The following is a 26,768-nucleotide window of genomic DNA, read 5'->3' as shown; positions in this document are numbered from 1 at the left end:
ACTGGATCACTCCAGAAGACATGGATAAACCACCTCCGAGTCTTATGGATTATTTTATGCTGCTTTTTGGAGCTTCAAAGTTTTGGTCACCATTTACTTGCATTATATGGACCTAGATATTCTTCTAAAAATCTTAATTTGTGTTATGCAAAAGAAAGAAAGTCATACACATCTGGGATGGCATGAGGGTGAGTAAATGATGAGAGAATATTTATTTTTGGTGAAGGAATATTTCACCCAAAAATGAAAACTGAGGAACACATAAGATGTTTTAAAGAAAGAATTTACTTAAAACACCACAAGTTCTCATATGAACACTAGTGCCACTGTAAATGAGTTTGTCATAGCACATGAACGTGCACTAAAAAACAAGATTTTTTCCTGATAAATATATATATAATCAGAATTATTTTTCCCTTAAATTCTGGGTTGTTTCTCACCAAATCTTAACATATTATGTCCTTAAGACTTAGATGCTGCAGAAGTCACTAAGACTACTTTATTATGATGATACTTCATTTCAAGCTTAATCTTTAAAGTGAAGCACTATCCACTGCTACATATTTGTGCATAAATGAAAAAAGTAATACAGTAACAACATGAGTATGATAACTATGACAGTTTTGTGAAGGTTATCTCCCTAAAAAAAAGAAAAAAAAGAAATTCAACTAAATAAATCAACTAAAAGAAGGACCTACCCATCAGGTGCTTTACCAAGGGACTCCCCCTGGAAGACTTCAGTGTCCTCTGAAACGGCATGTTTAACTCTGAAAACACAAACATCCCACAGCTCTCAAGAGTCTCTAGTCATAATGCGCTTCACAGTATGTCATTATTATCATTATTCTGAGAAATATTACAATGTGACATTATTGATTAGTAGTTAATAGAGTAGTTTTATAAGAACCCTGTCTTGTTCTATCATCAGGTCCTTGGTAAACAAATCCATTTATGACAAATCATATTAATACTGATTACAGCGCTCCAAAACAAGGATGGCTTGAGTTTGAACAGGATGACAGAATGAAACTTGCCCAATTGGACCAGTGCTGCATTTATGTAATCTTGAGCGTGTGTGTTGAATGAGCAAACAACAATCGAGTGCGCAGAAGTGAAAACGGTGAGAGGTTAAACGCACAGAATGTGCTTTTTAAAAGTGAATAAGAATGTTTATAAGAAATAAGAAATTTGTTTATAAATACCTTTTACCAGTCATGAGCGTTTCCACAAGGGTTGACACCAGTTCCTGTTGATCCTGTTCTCCTCCCAGCTCATAAACTAACCCGAGTCCTTTAGATGCCACATCCTGGCTGAGTTCTACACACACAAATTATCACTAAGCATTCTGGATTTAGATATTCTTCAATATAAAAAAAGAAGATGGAACCCTTTATCTGACCTTCAAAGGGCAGCAACATAAAGGAGATTTGTCACTCACCATCTGGATCAGTTAAGATGGATATAAAGGCCACCTGTATCTCCTTCAGATGAGACTATTACAGACAAAGAGAGGATAGACATTATATAACTTTAATATTTCTTTGTGTATGTGTGTATTACAGACAGAGATTTTGTGTGTTTACCTGTATTTCTTTATGATGGCTGAGTTTCTTGACTAGAGACAGGAGCCATATGCAGGCAGCCTGCCGAACGTGAGGGTTTGGACTTGGTATGTATTTAGTCAAGACAGAGTTCAACACCCATGACACTATATCATTATTCTTTTCATCTGAAAAAGAGGGGGAGACAGAAGTAGAAACAGGTTAGTGTGAGTCCTGTATGAACACAAAATCTCCTTCTCACACACAGACACTCACTCTCAGGGGGGCAGTACTGATCTTCTGTGCACGTCCACACATCTCGGGCCGCGCCAGAACAGCTTCCTATAGCAGCATTAGTTAAAGCCTCTCCCACTGTAAATTGAAGCTCCACCTGCTTAGCCTGAAGACATAAAAAAACAAATAAATGATCAACTGAAAAAAAAAAGTGAAGACACTTTTTTTTCTTTTCCAATTTACTCACATTAAATTAATTGACTGCACTATGCTGGCAAAAACCTTGTTCAGGGTTCCCAGACTTTTTGAATAGTGTTTGCATTACAAGTCATTGTAAAACTAGGCTTATAACACAGTCTTTTGGAAACTAAACTTGCTTAACAAAAAAAGTACATTAAAATGGTCTATCTGGCTTTCAATAACTAATAATAACTTCAGTTGTATTGCACCTTTTAGCAAATTAGCAAAAAGAGCTTCACAAAATATAAAACCAAAACCCACTCAGTAGAACGCAAAGTAAAAACAAAAATTCACAAAGTAGTAAAAGCAAGTCTATAAAAACTAATCTTTAAAACAGACACAGATATAAAAACAGACAGATTCTGTGACTCTAATATCCCAGAGCAGGCTGTTCCATAATCATAGCTGCAGCATTTTTCACTGATTGTGGCCATGCTAAAGTGTGTTGATTTAATGTTGAAAACAGGGCATTTCAATAGTCAAGGCGAGACAAAATAAAAGCATGTATAAGCTTCTCTGTATCCCTAAAACTCAAAACATGTCTCACCTTGGAAATGTTCCTTAACTGATAAAAACAAGACTGAACTAACTTCCTGAAAGTGATTTTCGAAATTTAAATTTGTATCAAAATAGATGCCAAATTTCTCACCACATGCTGAACATTTAGGACCACCTGTTTAACTGCTGACTCAATCTGACTTTTTCTTTTACAACATGACCGATTATAGCAACCTCTGTTTTATCAGAATTTAACTGAAGAAAATTACATACCATCCAATTATTTTTTATAGAAATTTCTCCAAAATATTGGTATCCTTCACTACCTCCAACAGTCCATATATGGTATGCCATGCAACAAGATGGTAAACATCACCTCTACTGAATCCATGAGGCCCTGCAATATTTTCTTCTGGTGAAGGAATTCTCCATCTCCCACCGGCAGAAATCCAAGCGTCTGGATGGCTCGTTCTTTCATCTGACAACACAAATCACAGATAATCGGTTCCATACAAACCAAAACACATAATTTCACTTCGACGGTGTGAATGTTTAATGATCTATCCAGATGCTCTTAGCTAACAAGACAAAAAAAAATGCATACAGCAATAGTACCATCACACTCATTCACTATCTGAGTAGGTGTGTTTATGTTTTACCTTGCCAGTCTCTTTGCCAGAGGGGATCCTGGCAAGCAGATTATCCACTAGACTAAGTTTGGTGAAGCCATCTCCATCTGCTGGTATCAGCAGCACGCTGTTCCGCCCAATCTCACCCAATGCGGTCACCGCAGCAACAGTCAACAGAAGAGCATCGCTTTCCAAAAATGAACCTACAGAACCACAAACACTGGTAACCTTTGTTCAAAAATGAAAATGTTTCTATATTTTTCTTTATTGCAATAGTTAACTATGTCCTCTGAAACAAAGTTTCAGGTGTTATTCAAGAGCAGAAAATCATACCAATGGTTTTTGTTGCCATAGCAATTAGTTCCTCATTTTCTTTAGGAGTGGCTTCATTAGGCATCAGGCTCCGTCTCTTACTCATGTACCTGCCCACCATGTAGCCCAGAGCCAAGATGGCACCATGCTGAGTCTCAGGACTCTTTGAGTTTCACAAGAGTACAGTACAACCAAATTAAAAATACATAAACATTATGATCTTGGGGACAAATGCATTTTCCACCAGAGGACAATTATAAATACTTGTTTATGGTCAGATTTGTCTTCTTTATGTCTTCTTAATTCATATGGTCAACTGAAAAACTTTTAACCTTTACTTTCTGAACACTGAATTAAAACATATGTAAATAGAAGATGTGTAACATACATGAGTGTCTTTAGTTGTCTTGATCAAATTTTGAACAGCAGTTTTAAGTTCATTTCCAGACATGGAAGAGACAACCACGGCATACAACTGAGCTGCCAACTCACGCAGATCTTCTTTATTAGTGTTCATGAGGCTCTGTAAAACAAACATGATTAATTTGTCAAATAAATACATTTTTAAAGTCAAACATACTTGAAGGTAGAGGAAATTACATGAATGAATTACTTTTATCCAGTCGATTTTCTCTGCAAACTTGGGAGCAAGTTTTTCAGGGCACACAGAAACCACTTCCAAAAGACAGTACATCACTGGAATCCCTGCATTAGACAATCTTTATGTCAAAGCACACAATATCTCTACAATAATCAATTTCCTAAAGACTTTGTTTCAAGTAAAAATATATGAGATTTTCACATTATTGCACTACTATAATATCATTATTGCAAACTACTAACTAGTTTCTAAGTTCTGCAAGTAGTATTATTTAGAAACTTGGTGGACAGTATGACCAATCTTATATCACCATATGAAACATTTTATATCAAGGTAACGATATATACAATATAGTGATATGATAATGTTTTTTACTTGAAATTCAACTTAAAAGATGTTTTAGACATTACATAATTATGTATCAATGTCTATTTTTGTTAATCCAGTGAACTGAACACTTCACAAAAGAAAGGTACTAAATCAATAATTATTTAATTTTTTTATTTGGAACTATTCTTTTCTGTTTGGTGTGAGATTTTCTTAATATACCGCAGCATAAACTGTATAGAAAATTTCTACAATTTTTTTTTGTTACACTGAATATACTGTGTATATATATACACTGTCACACCAACAACCCATATAAAAACCATCATGTCTAATCTCCCTCACCTCCAACAGCAGATAGCAGCTGTTGTAGTAAATCCATGTATACTTGAACTGGATTGGCCTCTCCTCCTTTAGGGGTGGAGGAAGGAGGATATTCATTGGACAGCAATGACTGAACATAGCGTCCAATAAGAGGAGCATCATCCTGCATGTCAATCAGGCTCTGAGAAGTGGGTGTGGCTCCAGCGCTATAAGCTAGACACATTCTAAGATAAAGAACTATCTGAGGAAATGGAAAAGAAATACATTTGTTAACATCATGCATAAATATTGCATATTCAGCCATTCAAGCAATATTGGAATAGGTGCTCAGACTTCAACAGAATTTACCTCCCCAAATGTAGCAGGGTTAAAAGGCAGCGTTGAAGTACCAGCTATGTATTTTGCAGGAGTCTTCAATCTCTTTGCAGCCTAACAAAATCACAATTAAGTTCAGCCCCTATATCTATAAAAGAAGTTGAAACCAAGCTCAAAAATATCCTGCAATAACAAATAAAAAAACTGCACCTCTTCCTGAATGTAGTAGACCATCTCAGGGAAGGACGGCATAGGTCTTGATCCCTCCTTTTCTGTCGTCTTAGATGGGGGAGACCTAAGTGCACGCTGGGCCTCTCTAGACACCTCCTCACGACTATAAACACAGCCCATATGATGCATACGTTTTAATGACAACACTTAATTTAAAACTTCAAAAAACTAGACACATTTTATACTTACGGATCTCCTGCAGCCAGCAGTAAGAGATATCTAGAGGCCACGTGATCAGGAGCAAACACTGTACAGGCAAACTTCATTGCTATCTGACGCACCTGCACCTCCGGCTAACACAAAACAATTAAGCAACAGGACATAACATTACACAAATTAAATCATTATAATTTATTAGTGATGCACCAAAACCAAACATTCTGGACACACTGGGCTGAAAATTATTATTTTAAATTAGACTTAGTTTGGAATCATTTAACAAAGTTTAGAAGATATTAATAGGGATGCACCTAAACCTCTTTTTCTATAACTACACATTTCATTATAAAAGAGGAGAGAAGAATTACATAAAAAAAAAAAAACTTCTCTACGGGAAAATGCAGCAGCAAAATTAAGAGAAATTCCAGTGAACATCTTCAGTGAACATGAAGTTCTTTTTTCAAGTCAAGTGTTTTTTATTGTCATTCAACCATATACAGTACACAGTGAAATGAGAACGTTCCTCCAGGACCATGGTGCTACATAAAACAACAAAGGACAAACACAGAACCACATGAGACTACACAGACTAAATAACATACCTATATAAAGTGCACGTGCAAACATGTGAAAAAAGTACAGGACAGTACAATAAATTACTGAAAATTAACAGGACAATGGGCAGAGTGAGAGACAGTGCAGCGCCAACCAGTACACAGTAGTGCAAAAAGATGACAATTTCTAAAAATGGCAAATGTAAACATAACATACTATGAGATGAGTGTTTTATGCACATAGCAGTAATTGAGGTAGCAGCCAGGTATAAAGTGACAATAATTTAAGTGCAACTCAGGACACCGAGGAGTCTGATGGCTTGGGGGAAGAAGCTATTACACGGCCTGGCCGTGAGGGCCCAAATGCTTCGGTACCTCCTGTCAGACGGCAGGAGGGTGAAGAGATTGTGTGAGGAGTGTGTGGGGTCATCCACAATGCTGGTTGCTTTGTGCATACAGTGTTTTTTGTAAATGTCTTTGATGGAGGGAAGAGAGACCCAGATGATCTTCTCAGCTGTCCTCACTATCCTCTGCAGGGCTTTGCGGTCCAAAATGGTGCAGGCCAGTCAGTGATGCAGCTGCTCAGGATGCTCTCAATAGTCCCTCTATAGAATGTAGTGAGGATGGGGGGTGGGAGATGTGCTTTCCTCAGCCTTCAAAGAAATTAGAGATGCTGCTGGGCTTTCTTGGTAATAGAGCTGGTGTTGAGGGACCAGGTGAGGTCAGCACCAATCTCTGGCACATGTGGACTCGATTCTTTAGTGGATCTCTTTTGTGTTCACTTAAGTTCTGATAGTATATCATATTACTCCGTCAATTTAAATATGATTGTAATATCTCAATACTGTTATTATTGTTAATAAAAATATAGTTACATTATGAAATAATACAATTTCAGTTGTAAACTTTTAACTTCACAATTCTCTGGCTTTTATTTTGGTGAAACACTCCAGGAAGAACTTAAAATTTTTGTGTGTGTAGGCTAGTTCACAGTCATTAATATGCTTCCCGGGTTCAAATCCTGGACGAGCCCCCATTAATGTTACGACCCTTCACTCTTTTTAAAAGTTTAGGAAGTTAGAAGGGGAACATTCTGTCGAACCTGTCACACCTGCCAAATAACGGGGAAGCCGAATCAATTAATTTCCCCCGCTCCACTCTCTCCTATTCCAGCTGTGGGTGAAGCATTTGAAGAAGTGCTGGTAGACTGTATTGGTCCCTTACCGAAGACAAAATCAGGTAACCCAGTATTTATGCACTATTATGTGTAGAGCGACACGATTTCTAGAAGCGATACCGCTGCACAAAATAACCGCTCCTGTTATTTTGAAAACGCTGATAAAATTATTTTCTACATTTGGTCTTCCTACGGTGATTCAGACAGACCAAGGAACACATTTTTTGTCACACGTTTTTGCTCAGACTCTTAAGTCTTTGTCCATAGAACACAGGGTCTCAAGTGCATACCATCCTGAGAGCCAAGGTGCAATTGAGAGATTTCACCAGACCTTAAAAGCGATGCTTCGAAGGTATTGTATGGAAACAAATAGGGAATGGGACGAGGGAATCCCTTTGGTATTGTTTCCCATACGTGAAACAGTGCAGGAATCACTCGGTTTTAGCCCAGCCGAGTTGGTTTTTGGGCATAATGTCTGAGGCCCCTTAAAGGTCCTTAAAGATAAGATGCTGGAGACTAATTCAGAGTCTAAAATAAACATTTTAGACTATGTTAGTCGATTCAGGAAAAGGCTTTATGAGGCTTGCGATCTTGCTTGGAAATCTTTGAAAAGTGCTCAGTGTGAAATGAAAAATTGTTATGACATCAAAGCAGTTGTACGGTCTTTCCAGCCTGGTGACCATGTATTGGTGTTGTTACCCGTCCAAGGGTCTGCATTGTCGGCTCGATTTACTGGTCCTTATGAAGTGGTCAGAAAAGTCAGTGAGACAAACTACGTTAAACGGACACCAGAGAGAAGACGTAAAACGCGTGTTTGTCATGTTAACATGCTCAAAGCGTATCATGAACGAGAACAAGTGCAATGTGATCTCGCGAAAGAGGATGTAGAGATTGCACCCGTCATGGCAATGACGGAGTTTATACCTGTTGCAGAGGGTGAAGTGGATTCAGATGAGGATGGTTTAGTGCTGAGAAATACTCCTCAACAGTGTATTAAGTTAGAAAATTCAGCTATTCTAACTAATTTGCCTTCTCGTCTTTCTCATTTACCCGATGGACAACTGCAGGATGTGGTAGATCTTATCACTTTATTTTCGGATGTTCCGTCTCAGACTAATGTGTTGCAACATGATATTGATGTTAGTGGCATGAGACCTATAAAACAACATGCCTATCGATCTAACGCCATTAAAAGATCTGCCATGAAGCAGAATGCTGACAAATGGGTTGGCCCGGCATAGCTGTAGTCCGTGGAGTTCTCCGTGCCTTTTGGTAAAAAAGTCTGACGGTTCATTCCGTTTCTGTACGGATTACCGAAAAGTGAATGCCGTAACAGTACCTGATTCTTATCCTCTTCCCAGGATGGAAGATTGTGTTGATAACATAGGTTCTGCAAATTTTGTTAGTAAACTTGATTTACTTAAGGGATACTGGCAGGTACCCTTAACACCGCGTGTTTATTTAGGCTCTTCCAATTTGCCTACGGCTGTGCATACGGATCATAACCCCTTTGTTTTTCTTTCTTGGATGTATAATACCAATCAACGTTTGATGCGCTGGGCTCTGTTCGTACAGAGTTATAACCTTGAAATTCATCATAAAAAGGGGTCTGAGAATGTCCTGGCTGACGCTCTTTCCAGGGTTTGAAAGGGGCTTATGGCGGGTGAGTTATGACTTGTTTCATGTTAAGAATGTTCTATATAACAAACAATATATGTTTGTTTTTGACTGTGGGGGTGTTACGATATTATGTGACCCCAAGATGTGCGACTTTGGTGTTCTTTGTAGTTTATTTTGTATTGTTTCTGCCGCTGTCCGTTTTTACTCTTTTTCGCAGGTGACGTGCTGACTGGTTCGTCTCTGCTGTCAGTCATCTAAGAAGAGGGTTTTGACGTGCTGACGTCTGAAAGTGAGATCCAGTCATATGGCTACCGGAAATCCGGGAACCATAAAAGGACACGATCGCAACCGAGGGACGGGCTTTTGTTTGTGAACTTGAACTTGAGCGTTTGGTATTTTCTGTTATGCTTGATTTGGTTTTGCTCAATTTAAATTTCGGTTGATAATTTATTAAGCTCTGTTAATGCTTAATTTGTCATGTGAGAACACGTTATTTTGCCGTCCCATTTTTCCTTATTTGAATATTTTGAGAGCGGCAACGCTTTGTTTTGAGATGGAAAGGAAAGAGGGACAGGTAAGATGTCACGTGACGTACATCGCACACATCTAGGTTTATCTTTTGTTTAAACACACCAGGTTTAGGGGGCATGTGCCATTCGTTGTAATTTTTGTTTTGATAGGTAAGGTAGAGAAGTATACGACGTCTCGGGAGTCGAAGACTTTTTCTTTCTACATTTTCCTGTTGGTATTAGTTAGATTAGTTGAAAATGGGTTAGAAAGATTATTTTTGTTTTATTCATTTCTTTGAGTTGGCACTGTCCAATTATTCCCTTTTTCCTTCCCAGGTCAGGGATAATAATAATAATTTGCTGGTTTGTCTATGTGTTACGTGCTGCAGCGTATTTCGATTGTTTTCTTTTCTCCCATTCATCTTCACTGTCATTATTCTTAGGTTCAGTGATTGGTTATTCATCCTGTCAATCATCATTAGTTTACGTGACAACTTCCCCCTCAAGGAACCAATCCGGACTCTCCTTCTCTCTATAAAACCTGGAAGTGACAACACGGAAGGAGGCTTGTTTATCTCTCTTTTGTCTTCGGACTTGTAATAGCTACTTTGATGTGTTAGTGAGACAATAATTTTTGTTACTTGGTTTATCTGTTGTGACATTGCTTCACTTAGATCAATTATTCAAAAACTAACTTTTTGGACCTTGAGTGTGGGGATAGGGTAGTATGTCACGTGATCTACACTACGCTACGTAGAATTTGAATTGTCTAAACACACCAGGTAAGGAGTGGGTGCTACCCTCTGTATTTTTGATGTTTGTTTAGTTAGTGTAGTTTAAGTATTGTTTTCATATTCTTATTTTCTGTGTTAGCTTGAGATTTAAAGATATAAGATACAAGTTTTGTTTTGCTGATTTCTTTGCTTTAGCACCGCTCATTGTCCTTTACTCCTTTGTCTGGTTTGTTGTTTGTTTTGTCCTACCATTTGTACATATTCTGTAAATAGATATTTGTTGTTTCACTATTTGCTCTGTAAATAAGATTGGGTGTATTGCTATGATTCATTACAAATAATTATATTTAGCAGTAACCCATATCTGTCTCTGCCTGATTCATTCCACCACAAAGGTTTTCGGTAACTGAACCAGTTTTCTTTTCATTTAATTCTCTTAAATTAGTTAATCTTTTCACTATATATTACGTACTCTTAAATCCTCTAGACAACTAAAAGGGGGACGTAACACTATGATTTCTTTTATTGATTGTAAATAACAACTAATTGTTTCAATTGTTTTTTTTATATACATATATATACATATATATATATATATATATATACACATATATATACACATATATATATATATATATAGATATATCTTTTGGCCAATTGTTGCACACAATAAATGTGTTCAAACTTTCTGCTGCTTTCGGGTTTCACTTACTTTCCCAGTGTTCTACTAGCAGATATTGTTGACGGCTGACATAATGTTCCCCTTCTAACTTCCTAGACATTTAAAAACAGTGAAGGGTCGTAACAGCTTCTCATAAGCTGAAATGTTTCTAAGATGCCATTCTTAATGCATGTTTTAAGCAAACCAAAATATTTAATATCTACACCTGAGATTGAGTTTGCATATTGTAAAAAAAATGTAGAAATCAGAGCAATCACAGATGAAATTGCCTGTTTATTGAAAACATCGAATTTTCTAATTGAAGCTACATATGAGCATACACATTCAACCACAAACCCAAGGGATAAACACACAATTACACACATACACAGGGTAAAGTTACTTTATGAATCATGTCCAAATTCAGTCTGTTACGATTGTTTATGTACTCCTGTTTTTATTCCATTTATTTTATTCCGACACCCTCTGTCAAAATCAAGTAGTTCTGAAGCGGCTAGTGAGATGCTGGCTTAAGTATACGGTTATAAAAATTATTTTATACCATTTGTTGACTGGGCAGCCTGGAGCGACGTTGAAGAAATAGAAATTATTTCAAAAATAGAATAACTCTCGCTTGACGGGTGTCGCGGCTGGTTAGGGCACGGTGCAGTGCACTCACCGAGCACTCTACTTGGAACACTTTTAATAATAATAATATTAACTTTTATGTAGTACAACAGCATTCATGCTTGTGAGATATTGCTTAAATATAAATGTAATTATTTAATTATTATCATTATTCCTTAATTTTTACTATACAGTAGTACATTTCTGTCGCAATTTCTTCAACTTCAAACGTCTAGTTAAATTTAGCTTTAAATTTAGAATTAAGCAATTTGAGTTTGTTTGTTTTGATGACAGCTCTGGATTAGCAGTTCGATTAACAGGTTAATTGTGCTCATTAAACCGCAAAAGGCTGCGATTTAATTATACAGCTCTGGAATAAAATAAGGCACCACTGCACAATTGTCAGTTTCTCTGGATTTACTATTTGTATGTGTTTGAGTAAAATTAAAATACTGACAACATTTTCCCCAAATTCCCCCCAAAAAATAGTGTAATTTAGAGCATTTATTTGCAGAAAAAAAAGAAAAGAAAAAAAAAGAAAAAGTAAAGATGCAGTTTTTCAGACCTTGAGTAATGCGAAGAAAACAAGTTCATATTCATTTTTAAACAGCACAATACTAATGATTTTACTTGGGAAGAGTTCAGGAATCAATATTTGGTGGAATAACCCTGATTTTCAATCACAGCTTTCTCTACCAGTCTTTCACGTTGCTGTTGAGTGACTTTATGCCACTCCTGGCACAAAAATTCAAGCAGCACAGCTTTGTTTGATGGATTATGGCCATCCATCTTCCTCTTGATCGCATTCCAGAGGTTTTCAATGGGGTTCAGGTCTGAAGATCGGGCTGGCCATGACAGGGTCTTGATCCATCGGTCCGCCATCCACACCTTGATTGACCTGGCTGTGTGGCATGGAGCATTGTCCTGCTGGAAAAAATAATCCCCAGAGTTGAAAATTGTAAGAGCAGAAGCAAGCAATTTTTCTTCCTGGATAACCTAGTACGTGGCTTAATTAATGCGTCCTTCACGAAGATGAATCTGCTCAATTCCAGCATCACTAAAGCATCCCCAGATCATCACCAATCCTCCACCAAATTTTACAGAGGGTGCGAGACCTCTCCAGGTCTCCATTTAACCATTAGATGACCAGGTGGAGGATCGGTGATGATCTGGGGGTGCTTTAGCAAGACAGATTTGTCTTTGTGAAGGACACATGAATCAAGCCACGTACAAGGTAATTCTGGAAGAAAACTTGCTTCCTTCTGTTCTGACAATGTTCACCAACACCCCAACTTCTTCCAGAAGGACAATGCTCCATGCCACACAGCCAGGTCAATCAAGGTGTGGATGGAGGACCATCATGACCTGCCCAATCTCCAGATCTGAACCCCATTGAATACCTCTGGAATGTGATCAATAGGAAGATGGATGGCCACCAGCCATCAAACAAAGCCGAGCTGCTTGAATTTTTGCACCAGGAGTGGCATAAATTCACCCAACAGCAATGTGAAAGACTGGTAGAGATCATGCCAAGATGCATGAAAGCTGTGATTGAAAATAAGGGTTATTTCACCAAATATTGATTGCTGAACTATTCCTAAGTTAAAACATTAGAATTGTGTTGTTTTAAAATGAACATTAACTTTTTATGAGGATTATTCGAGGTCTGAAATCACTGCTTCTTTTTTGGTATTTTGACCAGTTGTCATTTTCTGCAAATAAATGCTCGAAATTAAAAAAATTTTATGTGGAATTTGGGAGAAATTATGTCAGTACTTTATAGCATAAAACTAAACATTTAATTTTACTCAAACACATACCTATACATAGTAAATACAGAGAAACTGATCATTTTTCAGCAGTCTCTTGTAATTTTCCCAGAGCTGTATAAATGTATAGTCTGCGCTTCTCTATTTAAGTACTATGTGAAAGAATTTTATATTCATACTCATATTTTCTACATCATCACCTCAAGTTGGCACTCATTCACGACACTGAGATTTTCTAGCTTTATTTTGTTATTTTATGTAACAAATTACGGTATTCTACAAAAAGTTCTGATTCCAATTTCTAATCTTTTCTAATTTCTTTCAAATGCTACCACATGAATAACTTGTGTAACTGGGGACTTTTAATATTTAAGGGTAAACATATTGCAGGTCTGTAAAGTTTAAGAGGTTAAAGGGGTCACAGAGTTACTATCAAATGTCTGTGTCAATAACGCGGATAAGACATTTTGTAGGTAGCTAGCTATAAACATGTACACTTAAACTGGCTAAGCAAGATTCTCTTCAAACTATTGCTCCGCTATGACTGTAGTTGACCTGAAAGGAAGAGCTTCCCACAGAAGACAGTTTACGCTAATGTCCGCTATAGCAGTCCAGAATAATGCATTTTGGTCTGTCACGTTTTAGAATGCAACAAAGCACAAAATCAAGCTTAAACAGCTAGAAGAGTTTGCTTTCATGTATTTGCATATTTCAAGCATAAGGCATCAACAAGATAAACAAACATTTGAATTTACTCAGAGTTAAATGACTCACCTTTCCGATATATGCAGCTACCAGCGCTTCCATGAGGTTCAGAAGCGCCCCCCGAAGGTTAACATATGCTCCCACCATCATAGACAAGGCCTCCTGAATGGCCAATCGCACATCAGCATTCTCCTGTTTCAATTGAGAGAAACAAGGTAAGAATTAAACAGTAGAAGTGAGATTGTATTAACTGTATTTCTAATGTAAAAAATGCTTATCAAACAAACCTTGCACATGGACTCAAAAAACTGCTGTACCAATGCAATGTCTTTTGTGAAAAGCTGAGGCATCCGACTATTTAAAAGCATAGAGTAAAATACAGGAAATCAAGCATTTTAATAAAATCATATAGAAACATATTAGGAACTTTTATACATTTTTTTTTTTTTTAGAGTGGGTTTATTTCTTCTTCATAATTTTAGTTACTTAAAAGATTTACCTTGAAAGTTTTCCCACAGCGGAGTATGCCATGCATAATAGTTTAGGATCCTTAAAACAAATCAAGGTAACTTTTACTGGATACTTCAGAATAAGCTCCAGTATAATCTGAATGACAACTAAAAAGTAAATGTGCTCCTACCTCTTTATATTCATTAATAAGCTTGGTAAGCCCATTCAGTAGCATCAAACCTAGTGGTTTGTTAGTATCCGGACACCTTCACATAAAAAGACAAATTACAATCATGGCTAATCACAATGACTAAATGTGCACCATTCCACAAAAAGTATTCCACAAAGCTATCAACAATCCAGCACTAAAACACTTGGTTTTAAAAGGCGATACCAAAGAGGATCTATATCAAAATGACAAATTTTTGTATTGTATTGAATGGGATGTTTTACACTTACACCACGCAGATATGATGCACAAACTGCAGAGTGAGAGACAGGAGTTTGTTGTTGGTGTTTGCTCCAAAAAGCCCATCATAGACCACCTGAAAACACAGATAATTATCGTCATTGAAATTCTTTGAACATGCTTTTACCAAGAAATTGAAATATCTGCTTTCAGAATTACCTGATGATTGATTCCCCATTAACATTTAAAGTAGTTCACCTTAAAATGAAAATACTTTCTTTTATGTCCTCTTAATTTAACTTAAATTCTTAGACGATTAGTTCACCAAAAAATATAATTTCTCTCATCATTTACTCACCCTCATGCCATCCCATACGTGTATGACATTCTTTCTTCTGCTGAATACTTTTAGACTTTTAGAATATTTTTAGACAAATATCTCAGCTCTGTAGGTCCATACAATGTAAGTGAATGGTGGCCAGAACTTTTAAGCTCCAAAACGCACATAAAAGCCGCATAAATCCACACGACTCCAGTGGTTAAATACAAATCATCAGAAGCAATATAAGTGTGGGTACAGATCAATATTTAAGTCCTTTTTTTACAATAAATTATCCTCCCTGCCCAGTAGGTGGTGATATGCTCAAGGAATGAGAATCTCCAAAAACAAAAGAAGAACGTGAAAGTGAAGAAGGTGTAGATTTATAGTAAAAAGGGCTTAAATATTGATCTGTTTCTTACCCACACCTACCATATTGAGTTTGATGATAAGGATTTAACCACTGGAGTCATATGGATTACTTTTATGCTGCCTTTATGTGCTTTTTGGACCTTCAAAGTTCTGGCCACCATTCCATTCAACAGAGCTGAGATATTTTTCTAAAAATCTTTGTGTTAAGCAGAAGAAAATAAGACAAACTGGGGTACGTGAGGTAACAATCGGGGTACGCGAAAAACATTGAGATTTACTGTTCTTTCAATTTCATCACAGTCTAAAAATAACATTCAAACCCAGTTCATGTTTTTCTCACTGGCAAAAATTATTTTGTGTGCCCTCTAGTGTAGAAACACAAAAATGGTTGTGTCATAAAGGTCAGAAAAATATGCAATGAAATAACACTATCATTTGCGGGGAAAGAAATGCATCTACTCATGCGTCGTGCGTCACAAAAGTATCTTTTATAGCCAGCCCAGCACAATGCTAGGTGACGTAGCTTAGTGATAGCAAGTAAAACACTTCACTGTTTTACCAGACTTGCACATGTCAGTCATCCATGATTTTAGTTTAGTTTTTCTTTTTTCCGAAGTATAAAACTTAATTTGTATTTAAGGTTGGATGCATATAGAGTTTTGATTCTGATGGTGTAAGTTCTAATGACAGGTGTCAGACATTCAGCGCCACCAAATAATTTTCCACATTCACACGCAGTAAATGTGGAAAATTCACTCAAATTTGCTTGCACGGAAGAGACCTGTTTTTACATTGTTGCATGATGTTTTACTGAACCTGCAATTCCAGGCACAGAACCGAGCATTATTCTTGCGTCCCGCAACAGGATGTGGGGGGGAGTTTACAAGTTATGCAATTATATCATACCTAGCATTCCCATCTCAATCGGTAAGCCATTTATTCAGTATGTACAGTGAGGAAAATAAGTATTTGAACACCCTGCTATTTTGCAAGTTCTCCCACTTGGAAATCATGGAGGGGTCTGAAATTGTCATCGTAGGTGCATGTCCACTGTGAGAGACATAATCTAAAAAAAAAATCCAGAAATCACAATGTATGATTTTTTAACTATTTTTTTGTATGATACAGCTGCAAATAAGTATTTGAACACCTGTCTATCAGCTAGAATTCTGACCCTCAAAGACCTGTTAGTCTGCCTTTAAAATGTCCACCTCCACTCCATTTAGTATCCTAAATTAGATGCACCTGTTTGAGGTCGTTAGCTGCATAAAGACACCTGTCCACCCCATACAATCAGTAAGAATCCAACTACTAACATGGCCAAGACCAAAGAGCTGTCCAAAGACACTAGAGACAAAATTGTACACCTCCACAAGGCTGGAAAGGGCTACTGGGAAATTGCCAAGCAGCTTGGTGAAAAAAGGTCCACTGTTGGAGCAATCATTAGAAAATGGAAGAAGCTAAACATGACTGTCAATCTCCCTCGGACTGGGGCTCCATGCAAGATCTCACCTCGTGGGGTCTCAATGATCCTAAGAAAGGTGAGAAATCAGCCCAGAACTACACGGGAGGAGCTGGTCAATGACCTGAAAAGAGCTGGGACCACCGTTTCCAAGGTTACTGTTGGTAATACACTAAGACGTCATGGTTTGAAATCATGCATGGCACAGAAGGTTCCCCTGCTTAAACCAGCACATGTCAAGGCCCGTCTTAAGTTTGCCAATGACCATTTGGATGATCCAGAGGAGTCATGGGAGAAAGTCATGTGGTCAGATGAGACCAAAATAGAACTTTTGGTCATAATTCCACTAACCGTGTTTGGAGGAAGAAGAATGATGAGTACCATCCCAAGAACACCATCCCTACTGTGAAGCATGGGGGTGGTAGCATCATGCTTTGGGGGTGTTTTTCTGCACATGGGACAGGGCTGACTGCACTGTATTAAGGAGAGGATGACTGGGGCCATGTATTGCGTGATTTTGGGGAACAACCTCCTTCCCTCAGTTAGAGCATTGAAGATGGGTCGAGGCTGGGTCTTCCAACATGACAATGACCCGAAGCACACAGCCAGGATAACCAAGGAGTGGCTCTGTAAGAAGCATATCAAGGTTCTGGCGTGGCCTAGCCAGTCTCCAGGCCTAAACCCAATAGAGAATCTTTGGAGGGAGCTCAAACTCCGTGTTTGTCAGCGACAGCCCAGAAACCTGACTGATCTAGAGAAGATCTGTGTGGAGGAGTGGGCCAAAATCCCTCCTGCAGTGTGTGCAAACCTGGTGAAAAACTACAGGAAACGTTTGACCTCTGTAATTGCAAACAAAGGCTACTGTACCAAATATTAACATTGATTTTCTCAGGTGTTCAAATACTTATTTGCAGCTGTATCATACAAATAAATAGTTAAAAAATCATACATTGTGATTTCTGGATTTTTGTTTTTAGATTATGTCTCTCACAGTGGACATGCACCTACGATGACAATTTCAGACCCCTCCATGATTTCCAAGTGGGAGAACTTGCAAAATAGCAGGGTGTTCAAATACTTATTTTCCTCACTGTATATGATTAATATAACATGTAAAAATATAACGTTTCATTTAAAGGATTTGTTTTACAAAGATAATTGTGTTAAACAGACATTTTCATATTACCTTGTGTAAATGTTATCTATGTGTTAGAGAGGGGGTACGTGACAGGATGTTGAATTTTCGAAGGGGTACGCCACTGTAAAAAGTTTGGGAACCACTGCCATATGGGATAGCATGAGGGTGAGAAAATTATGAGAGAATTTTCATTTTTGGTGAACTGTCCTTTTAATGTACTCTCAAATTATTCTGAAGCAATACAACAGGTTTTGGTGAGAAACAAATTAAGTAATTTCAGTGAATATCTTGACGTACATTGTGTGACAATGAGCTCTATGAGAAAAGCTCATTCACTGATTATCACGAAACTCGACGCAATTATCAAGTGAACATGCAGGACAGAATTTTCATTTTTGGGGGAACTTTTCCTTTAAGGCATTTAGCAGACACTCTTATTAAGAATGACTGACAAGAAGTGTTTTAACATCAGATACAAGACTATTGTGATCAAGCATGTAATTAAGAACCTTATCTGCCAAGAAGTGCTCTTGGTACAAACACAAGTAGTACAAATATACCTCCCACATCAACCTCCTAGTTCTCTTTCCTACCATCTGTTTGTCTGGCCCTCTCAGTCTCTCTCAACATGTTTCTCAGTTGCATTTACTTTCTTTGAATAAAATGTTCTCTCTCTGACCTGTATATTTGCAGGAAAGCATTCAGCAGCCAGTCTGGAGCGGAGAAGATGAGGCAGAATCTTTAGTTTGACTCTGGTGCCGACCGGTTCGTGCTTCAGTTCCTGCTTTACCGTGGCAACCTAATTAAGAAACATCCACTATATTCAGAACACTGCATAGCATGTAAAATTATTAAGAGTGTTTTGCAAATCAGTGATGTCTTATCTAATATTTCACAAATCATGTTCAATGCATGTACTTACTTTAGTTTTGAGTGGAATATCACCCAGGTACACTTTATACATTTTGTTGATGATGAGTGGATTGTTCCAGTCAATAATGCTGTTGTACAAAAAACACAAAATCACAAAAGAGGAGTTTCTATATAAAGAGATCATGGTGTAATTGGACATCCCATTGATGACAGCCTCACCTTTGCTTGCTTTTTAGTTCCAGATCGGCGGCTGTGGCGACACTGTGTCTGGTGTCACTTGAGGCGACAACTAGGTGAATGACCGTTTCAACTTCGGGTACCTGCTCTGCCTCTATGAACTTCACAATACCTAGCTTACACTGCAAGCAGAACAGGTGCAGGTTACCAAAATAGCCTGCTTGATATTTTATATCTTGATATATATCCACCAGCAGGTTTAAACAAACTAATCTCATGAAGCTTACTTGCTCAAGTTGTTCTGGGCTCCACTGTTCTTCTCCGATGACTCTTTTTACAGCGTAAACGCTCATTCCTGGAGGAGGCTGAGGGAGACCCTGTGCTGCCACGGCTCCAGATCCAGAACCCCCCTGTGGAGAAGAGGGGGCTGGACGAATGGGAGGCTCACTTAAAACAAACCTTGATAACAGAAAAGAGATGCGTATATAAAATCTTACGTCAGCTAATACGGAAAAACAATTCTAGAATTATTTAGCACTGTTGGTGGTTGAAGAGAGTTTCTCTTCTCTGTAAAGTGCTATAAGTGGAAGTAAGTATCCAGGAAAAGTGCATTATAAATGCAAGGAATTAATTTTATTATTATCCTTAAAAGGATAGTTCACCCAAAACTGAAAATTCTCTTATCATTTACTCACCCTTATGCCATCCCAGAGGTGTATGAATTTCTCTCTTTAGCAGAACACAAACAAAGATATTTAGAAGAATATCTCAGCTCTGCTGGTCCTTTCAATGCAAGTCGATGGTGGCCAGAATGACCAGAAATTACTTCTGTATTATCTGTTTCTTACCCACACTTATCATATCGCTTTTGATTCTTATGGATTACTTTTATGCTGCTTTTTGGACCTTCAAATTTCTTCTAAAAATCTTTGTTTGTGTTCTGCTGAAGAAAGAATGTCATTCATATCTGGGAAGGCATGAGGGTGAGAAAATAAAGAGAAAATTAATTTCTGGGTGAACTATCCCTTTAACTACAACATACTGAGCTCATCTATCTGACATACCCATAAGGCATCAGGAGAACATCAAGCATGAACTCCAGGAGCAGATGTACAGTTTTGGGCCTCTCCGTCAGTACAAATGGGGAAGCTTTAGATGGCTTTGATGGATATTTCATATGATACAGAGTAGGAATCAGCAAGTGCATCAGACTAGTGGAGAGAGACAAGAGACATCCATGTCATCAATTCTGTTGAATAGTAATAACCCATTATATTTTCAATAAACAGGGTTTTACATAGTCAACAATGCTAGATTAATAGTAAATTAGCACATGTTTTATCCAAAACAACTTATAGTACACTTATTAAAAGGGTTGATAACCCTGAAGAGCAAGGTTAAAGGCCTTTACACACCAAACGCGACACAAATCACAGACGAATGGCCCCATCCCATATAAAGTGAAACTAATTTTCACTGTTAGCACATTTTACCCCAGAATGGTGCGTGGCTCAATGCACCTCTGAGCTGATCCACCCTCCGCCCATCACTGCTAAACAAACAAGAAAGAAAACGATTCTCTTGCGAGCAGATCGGAAAAATAAAACACATCTCTCTCGCAGCTGAAGCAGCAATGACAAGTGTGTTGTTGATTTGCTCAACGAGGAAGAAAACTTTCGAGACACTTCACAAACTATTTCTGTTCACCTGCTGGACAAGTTGACAGATCACGTATACACAGTCTAAGGGGGGCTTAGAAAGAATTAAATGTAAAAAAAAATTTTTAACAGTTAAAACCTTATCATTTGGAACAAAACTAAAAATATGCAACTGCCACGTTTACCATATATACTTGTGTTAAGCGCATTTGTTTAAAATCACTGCATAATGCACACTTATAATGCCTGTTCAACCAAATGTATAAAACAAAAGTTTGACTGTATCATATTGCCATGTACATCTGCTTGTGTTATATTTGCTCAAAACCCTGCATGTTACTAATTAAATGTCATGAAATGTAAACGTTCCAAGAGTGCAAGACATTTTTTATTTGTTCAGTGCATCCAGAAATTATTCACAGCACTTCACTTTTTCTACATTTTGTTATGTTACAGCCATATTCCAAAATTGATTAATTTTAGATTTTCCTCAAAATTCTACAAACAATACCCCATAATGACAACGTGAGAGAAGTTTGTTTACATTTACACATTTGGCAGATGCTTTTATTCAAAGCGAATTACAGTGCAATTATTACAGGGACAATCCCCCCAGAGAAACCTGGAGTTAAGTGCTCAAGGACACAATGGTAACACTATAACACTCCATAACACTCTTTCCGATTATCTGTTGTCAAGTGTCTGTGTTTGTGTTTTGACCACCTTTTCTTTTTGTTTTTCAGTTTCATTAGTGGCTTTTTCTTTGCAATTATTTCAATAAGGCCTGCAGCCCTGAGTCTTCTCTTTACTGTTGTACATGAAACTGGTGTTGAGCAGGTGGAATTCAGTGAAGCTGTCAGCTGAGGACATGTGAGTCATCTATTTCTCAAACTAGAGACTCTGATGTACTTATCCTCTTGTTTAGTTGTACATCTGGGCCTTTCACATCTCTTTCTGTCCTTGTTTTGTATGAAATCTTCAGCTTTTCTCAGCCTTCATTCCTCAAAACAGTGATTGACTGATGAGTTTCTAGAGAAAGCGGTTTCTTTCTTGCCATTTCTGAGCTAATATTGACCTTAAGAAATGCCAGTCTATTGCACACTGTGGCAACTAAAAAACAAAGACAATGTTAAGCTTCATTTAATGAACCAAATAGCATTAAACTGTGTTTGATATAATGGCAAGTGATTTTCAAGTACCAAATTAGCAATTTCGCACGATTATTCAAGTATAAGGTGGAGCGATGGCTGCTGGAATTGGGACCTGTCTAGACGTGATAAAAAATTTATTTTTTCAAATAGTGATGGTGCTGTTTTTAACATCAGTAATGTCCGGAATATACTGTGTGATCAGTTGAATGCCACTTTGGTGAATTAATGTACCAATTTCCTTCAGACTCAGCAAAATCTGTACATTATTCCAAACTTTTGGCCACCAGTGTAAGTAAATAATATTTGTATTTAGACCCCCAGTTAGCAAGCTGGCAATCTCACCCAACAAAACCCATCTTCAGTCTGACCCATTATTAGATACTTTAATGCGGCTAATAACAGATAAGGACAGACAAGACTGTAAACGAATATTAAAAATAGTGCAGCATTAACATTTTGTTTTTGATATTCAAAGAAACAGAGAACACTGCAAATAGTATCAATATTATTAATATTTGGCGGAGAAAAACACTTAAGATCCCCAAAGATTTGTATTAAAAAATTTATACAAAAGCAAATATGCCGCTATATATATTATATTAAAGACATAAGAGAACTCACGTAAGATTAAATGCAAAGGCCAAACAATGCAGCAATATGGAATACATTTTGAAGACAATCCACATGAGACAAGATCATTTTTAAAGGGGATGAAAGGCAGTGATGCAGCATCATTTGGACATGTTAAGAGAAACCATTTGAGAAAAAGAATGTTTCAGTTTTTAATGCATTTGATGAAAATAAAATAAACATCCTCACTGCTGGTTCAGGATTTCCTTCTCGTTTCTTGACACTTTCATGTCGGTGGTCAAAACAGCTTTCTGTGTTTAGCGCTACTCTGGTTCTGGAAACTGCAGTGGCTTCTGACACGTGATCTAAAGCACTGGTTCTCAACCAGGGGGCCGGGACCCACAAAGGGGCCACAGCAAACATCCAAGGGGGCCTCAAGTCGACTTAAAATGTAGTTAAAATAAAAAATTAAAAAATAATCAAAATATTTCAACTTAATTAAAATGCTAAAGATGTATGCCTAGAAATTATAAACAGACACTTTCTGAAACTTCTAGAATCAAAAATTATCCATGATTATTTTAATCATACACATCTAGATTCGGGCAAGGGGGCCTTAAAATATTGTCTTGTACAGTGGGAGGACTTTGAGTCTTTAAGGTTGAGAACCACTGATCTAAACCTTATATATTAATGGTCAGGACATTTATTCGCTGAGCTAAGAAAATAAAAAAATCAAAACCGTAAAATAAATTTGCTTTGTCATCACGAATGTTCGCTCCAGATGAGAATTGCTCATTAAGAAACTATTGTTTTGATTCAAAATGTTTATCACAGCAAGAAATCACACCAAACATTAATGTTTGGTGTGCAAAGGCCTTAAGGCTGTAATCATGAACTGTCCCATGCAAGATTTGTTCCAACAATCATGCCATTTCAAAAGTCCAAAACATTAACATCTGATACCTAATGAGAAAAACATATAAACGTGTAAACCAAACATGTTTTATATTGAATGTATTAAATTCTACTTTAATAATAAAACATGTTTTACTAACCTATCCTGTTGGGGCTGAGGCTTGCGCTCCATTGCTGTTAGTAGAGTAGGTGCAAGCTCACACTGTTTGGACACCTCCAGCCTGGGATAGCCCATCTTTATGTAGATGATAGTGAAGTTCTGCAAGCCAAAAACAGTCAACCATGAAAATAATAAGAACTTACTTTACACACAATAAGTGAATTTGACACCTTGGCAGATACAAGGTGATCTTAAAGGAATACTCTCAGAAGAAAGTCATACGAGTTTGAGATGGTATAAGACTGAGTAAATGTTGAGAGAATTATAATTTTTAGGTGATCTATTCCTATATAAAAAATTTTTTTATATATATTTTTTATTTTTAGCCTTTGTTAGTTATTAGAGTGGCGAGACAGACAGGAAGTGACTGGGCAGAAGTTTAGCTTCAAACCAAAACTGTTTGTTTTGTGCTCCACCGGCCTGTCTACATGGCAGTGTTGTTGTTGTCATCGTGTGCTTGCGTTCACCATTTGTTGTCCTGGAATTTGTTCTCGTCTTAGCATGGTAGGTGTGGGTTCATGCGGTTTGCTTGTGCCCACACTCCACAAGGGACAACTCTCGTCATCTCATTAACCACGTTTCCACTTTCAGGCCAGTCCAACCCAGGGCTATCAACTGGTTAGCCGGGACCAATAGCCTCAGACCTCAAGCCGTGAGACCAAAATCAAATTCCTATTATCGTGCCAATAGCCCCGCCCTAAACCCACCCTTAATACGCCACCCTGGTGCCAACATCACACACCTCTGCCCATTTTACAAGCAAAAGGTTAGCTCAAGCTGAGGTATCAGACTCTGGAGACTAGCTAGCCCTCGAAAGGAACATGGAGACTGAAGATGTAATTTATTTATTTTGGTCTTTGCTTGGTGGAAAGCGAGACCAGACTCAGAGAAGCCGTTGACATTGACCCCGCCTCAATACCTCGTTAGCCTAATTTGGCCCAAAGGTAATCGGCGGGCCAAAGGCACTTGCCCGTTGGCCCCGAGGAGGCATGACGAAGCCCCGGAAGTGACAGTGGGACAACAACTGGCCCTGGCACGAACTAACACATCCTCATTTGGACCGATAGTGGAAACATGGCTATTTTTTCCCCTACTGCTCATTTAGTTTGAACTGTCAGGTCAGACATGTACAAATCCATATTTTCAATCCAGAATTAACATTTGACTCCTGGATCGTTGTGTTTTTGGTTTTGTTTTGATGCATTTATTCCTGTGTTGCTTGGGAAAAGTGCTTTATAAATTAAGCATTATTATTAAGGCTACAGCTCATTCAGCCATGTTGTTGGTGATATTAACATTTGGGTGTGTGCGTTCATACCGTGACAAAAGATGCTGCGGCAGGATCCTGATACTGAACCAACAGTGTCTCCACAGGCAGTTGTATCTTCGGTCGACTCTTTATCCTTTTGTTCAAGTGTACAAGCAACTCCATAACCTGTACAAGGCAACAGCCAGATCTTTATTGTGCATACGTTAGGGGCTTCTTATAAAGTTCAACATATTTAAGAAGTGTCTTGAACAATACTAAAGGTAGATGTATATAAAAAAAAAGCAAAAATCTTACTCTAGATACACAAACTTCTTGAATCAGGGTCTAACTTCTTCACAGAGCGAGGGACATTAAGAACATTAACTAGGGTAACTACATTGAATAATGCTTTTAAAGATTATTAGTTTGAAAGTTACAAGTTTATATACACAATTTTCTCCAACTCTAAGTCCTCGTGGTGGCGTAGTGACTTGACTCAATCTGGGTGGCGGAGGATGAATCTCAGTTGCCTCCACATCAGATACAGTCAACCCACGCATTATATGATGTGGCTTGTTGAGCACATTTCCACGGAGACACAGCGCATGTGGAGGCTTCACCCTATTCTCTGTGGCATCCACGCACAACTCAAGCGTCCCAAGAACGAGAACCACATATAGCTACCACGATGAGGTTACCCTATGTGACTCTACCCTCCCTAGCAACCGGGCCAATTTGGTTTCTTAGGAGACCTGGCTGGAGCATCAAAGCACACCCTGGATTCAAGATCATGACTCCAGGGGTGGTAGTCAGCATCTTTACTCGCCAAGCTACCCAGGACCCCAAGTTTTATACGTTTTAAATGTTAAATAAAATGAGAAATGTCATGAAATAGGAGAAAATTCCTATTTTCTCCACGGACCGCCATATAGACAGTTGTCTTTTTCTCGAACACTTACTTTCTTGCGAACTCCCTCTTGCACACTGGACAATTTGAGGAGTACAGGGGGGAGGAATTTGGATATAATATCCTGCAACTGCTCATCTGTTTCAGCATGGCCCAAACGCAAAAACACACGCTCCAACTGATCTAAGACGAGAAAAAAAGAGAGAGAAAATGAACGAAAAACAAAGCAAAAGAAAGAAAGTGCATGAGAAAGAGTATATCAAAATGAGAAACAAAGGACCTCGTGCCCTTATTTTCAAATGGATCTTATTGGGAAAATACTTTTCATTGTACTGCTCATTTATTTTCTACAAACAACTGCAATCCCACTATTTCCCTAGCATGCTGAGTATATTTCACCAGCTCTGTGTATATATATCACGAAACAATTTCCAATAAAACTATCACACAAGCTTGCAATGAACAACAGGCAATAATAAACATTGTAAATAAAGACGTTAAAACCGCCGGTTGGTTAGCCTGTGTGCTAACTAACGTTACGTATATCAGGTATATACTTATTTCTGACACTGTCAATGAATGACAGCAAGTGTTTGACCAATATGGCATTTAGATCAAACTAATTTGGTATTAATTTTAGAATCTTTTGTCCTCTAAATTAGAAAAACCCAACAGAAGTACTTTCATTTTGGAGCATGACTGAGCATTGGGCCTCTTTAAGCACAAGCCGACTAGCTGCCAAACTGATATCTACTTTACAAATTTCCCTTTATAAAATTACTTGTAAACATATAGACCAAACGATGAACTCAATCTTCATATAAATGATCTATAATGAAGAGCATATCTATAAGTCGACAATATTAAAGAATGAAGCATGCAAAGTGAGTTCAACTTACTGAGCTCGTCCTGTGCAGCCATGTTTTAGGTGAAGTCAGTCAGCATCACCAACAGAGCCCCCTCTCTCTCTCTCTCTCTCTCTCTCTCTCTCTCTCTCTCTCTCTCTCTCCCCTCAATTCAATGGGAATTATTGGCATGAAAGTTTCAAAAACAATGTTGCCAAAGCATCATATAGAATAAATAAAATAAAAGTAAAATAAATTTTGTCCAATAACTTGGACTGTATATAACATAATTATTAGTAATATATAAAAAATCACAGTGTGTGTGTGTGTGTGTGTGTGTGTG

At 37.8% G+C, this 26,768-nt stretch overlaps 1 protein-coding gene across 2 annotated transcripts in view; it reads right to left on the bottom strand.

The window, feature by feature from the left end:
- LOC127644206 (proteasome adapter and scaffold protein ECM29-like) overlaps positions 1-26,530 on the bottom strand; it is a 54,200-nt gene extending 27,670 nt beyond the window's left edge. For both annotated transcript variants that reach the window (XM_052127267.1, XM_052127268.1), the window contains exons 1-28: positions 26,480-26,530; positions 25,633-25,763; positions 24,743-24,859; positions 23,405-23,523; positions 20,032-20,178; positions 19,255-19,426; positions 19,010-19,149; positions 18,840-18,918; positions 18,597-18,716; positions 14,677-14,762; positions 14,408-14,483; positions 14,267-14,316; positions 14,055-14,121; positions 13,837-13,959; positions 5,442-5,545; positions 5,232-5,355; positions 5,055-5,135; positions 4,728-4,947; positions 4,068-4,159; positions 3,843-3,977; positions 3,476-3,617; positions 3,173-3,345; positions 2,890-2,991; positions 1,818-1,941; positions 1,584-1,729; positions 1,439-1,493; positions 1,203-1,317; positions 699-767 (exon numbers count right to left, since the gene is read on the bottom strand). In XM_052127267.1, coding sequence (XP_051983227.1) covers positions 699-767; positions 1,203-1,317; positions 1,439-1,493; positions 1,584-1,729; positions 1,818-1,941; positions 2,890-2,991; positions 3,173-3,345; positions 3,476-3,617; positions 3,843-3,977; positions 4,068-4,159; positions 4,728-4,947; positions 5,055-5,135; positions 5,232-5,355; positions 5,442-5,545; positions 13,837-13,959; positions 14,055-14,121; positions 14,267-14,316; positions 14,408-14,483; positions 14,677-14,762; positions 18,597-18,716; positions 18,840-18,918; positions 19,010-19,149; positions 19,255-19,426; positions 20,032-20,178; positions 23,405-23,523; positions 24,743-24,859; positions 25,633-25,763; positions 26,480-26,501 — 3,131 coding nt within the window. In that variant the 5' untranslated portion in view covers positions 26,502-26,530. The remainder of the gene's footprint in view (positions 1-698; positions 768-1,202; positions 1,318-1,438; positions 1,494-1,583; positions 1,730-1,817; positions 1,942-2,889; positions 2,992-3,172; positions 3,346-3,475; positions 3,618-3,842; positions 3,978-4,067; positions 4,160-4,727; positions 4,948-5,054; positions 5,136-5,231; positions 5,356-5,441; positions 5,546-13,836; positions 13,960-14,054; positions 14,122-14,266; positions 14,317-14,407; positions 14,484-14,676; positions 14,763-18,596; positions 18,717-18,839; positions 18,919-19,009; positions 19,150-19,254; positions 19,427-20,031; positions 20,179-23,404; positions 23,524-24,742; positions 24,860-25,632; positions 25,764-26,479) is intronic.
- Positions 26,531-26,768: the final 238 nt, after the last annotated feature.

Source organism: Xyrauchen texanus, chromosome 5 (genome assembly GCF_025860055.1).
Source record: "Xyrauchen texanus isolate HMW12.3.18 chromosome 5, RBS_HiC_50CHRs, whole genome shotgun sequence".
Lineage (NCBI taxonomy): Eukaryota > Metazoa > Chordata > Actinopteri > Cypriniformes > Catostomidae > Xyrauchen > Xyrauchen texanus.
The sequence above is the reverse complement of the archived record's forward strand: the minus strand, read 5'-3'. Positions and strand labels throughout refer to the sequence as shown.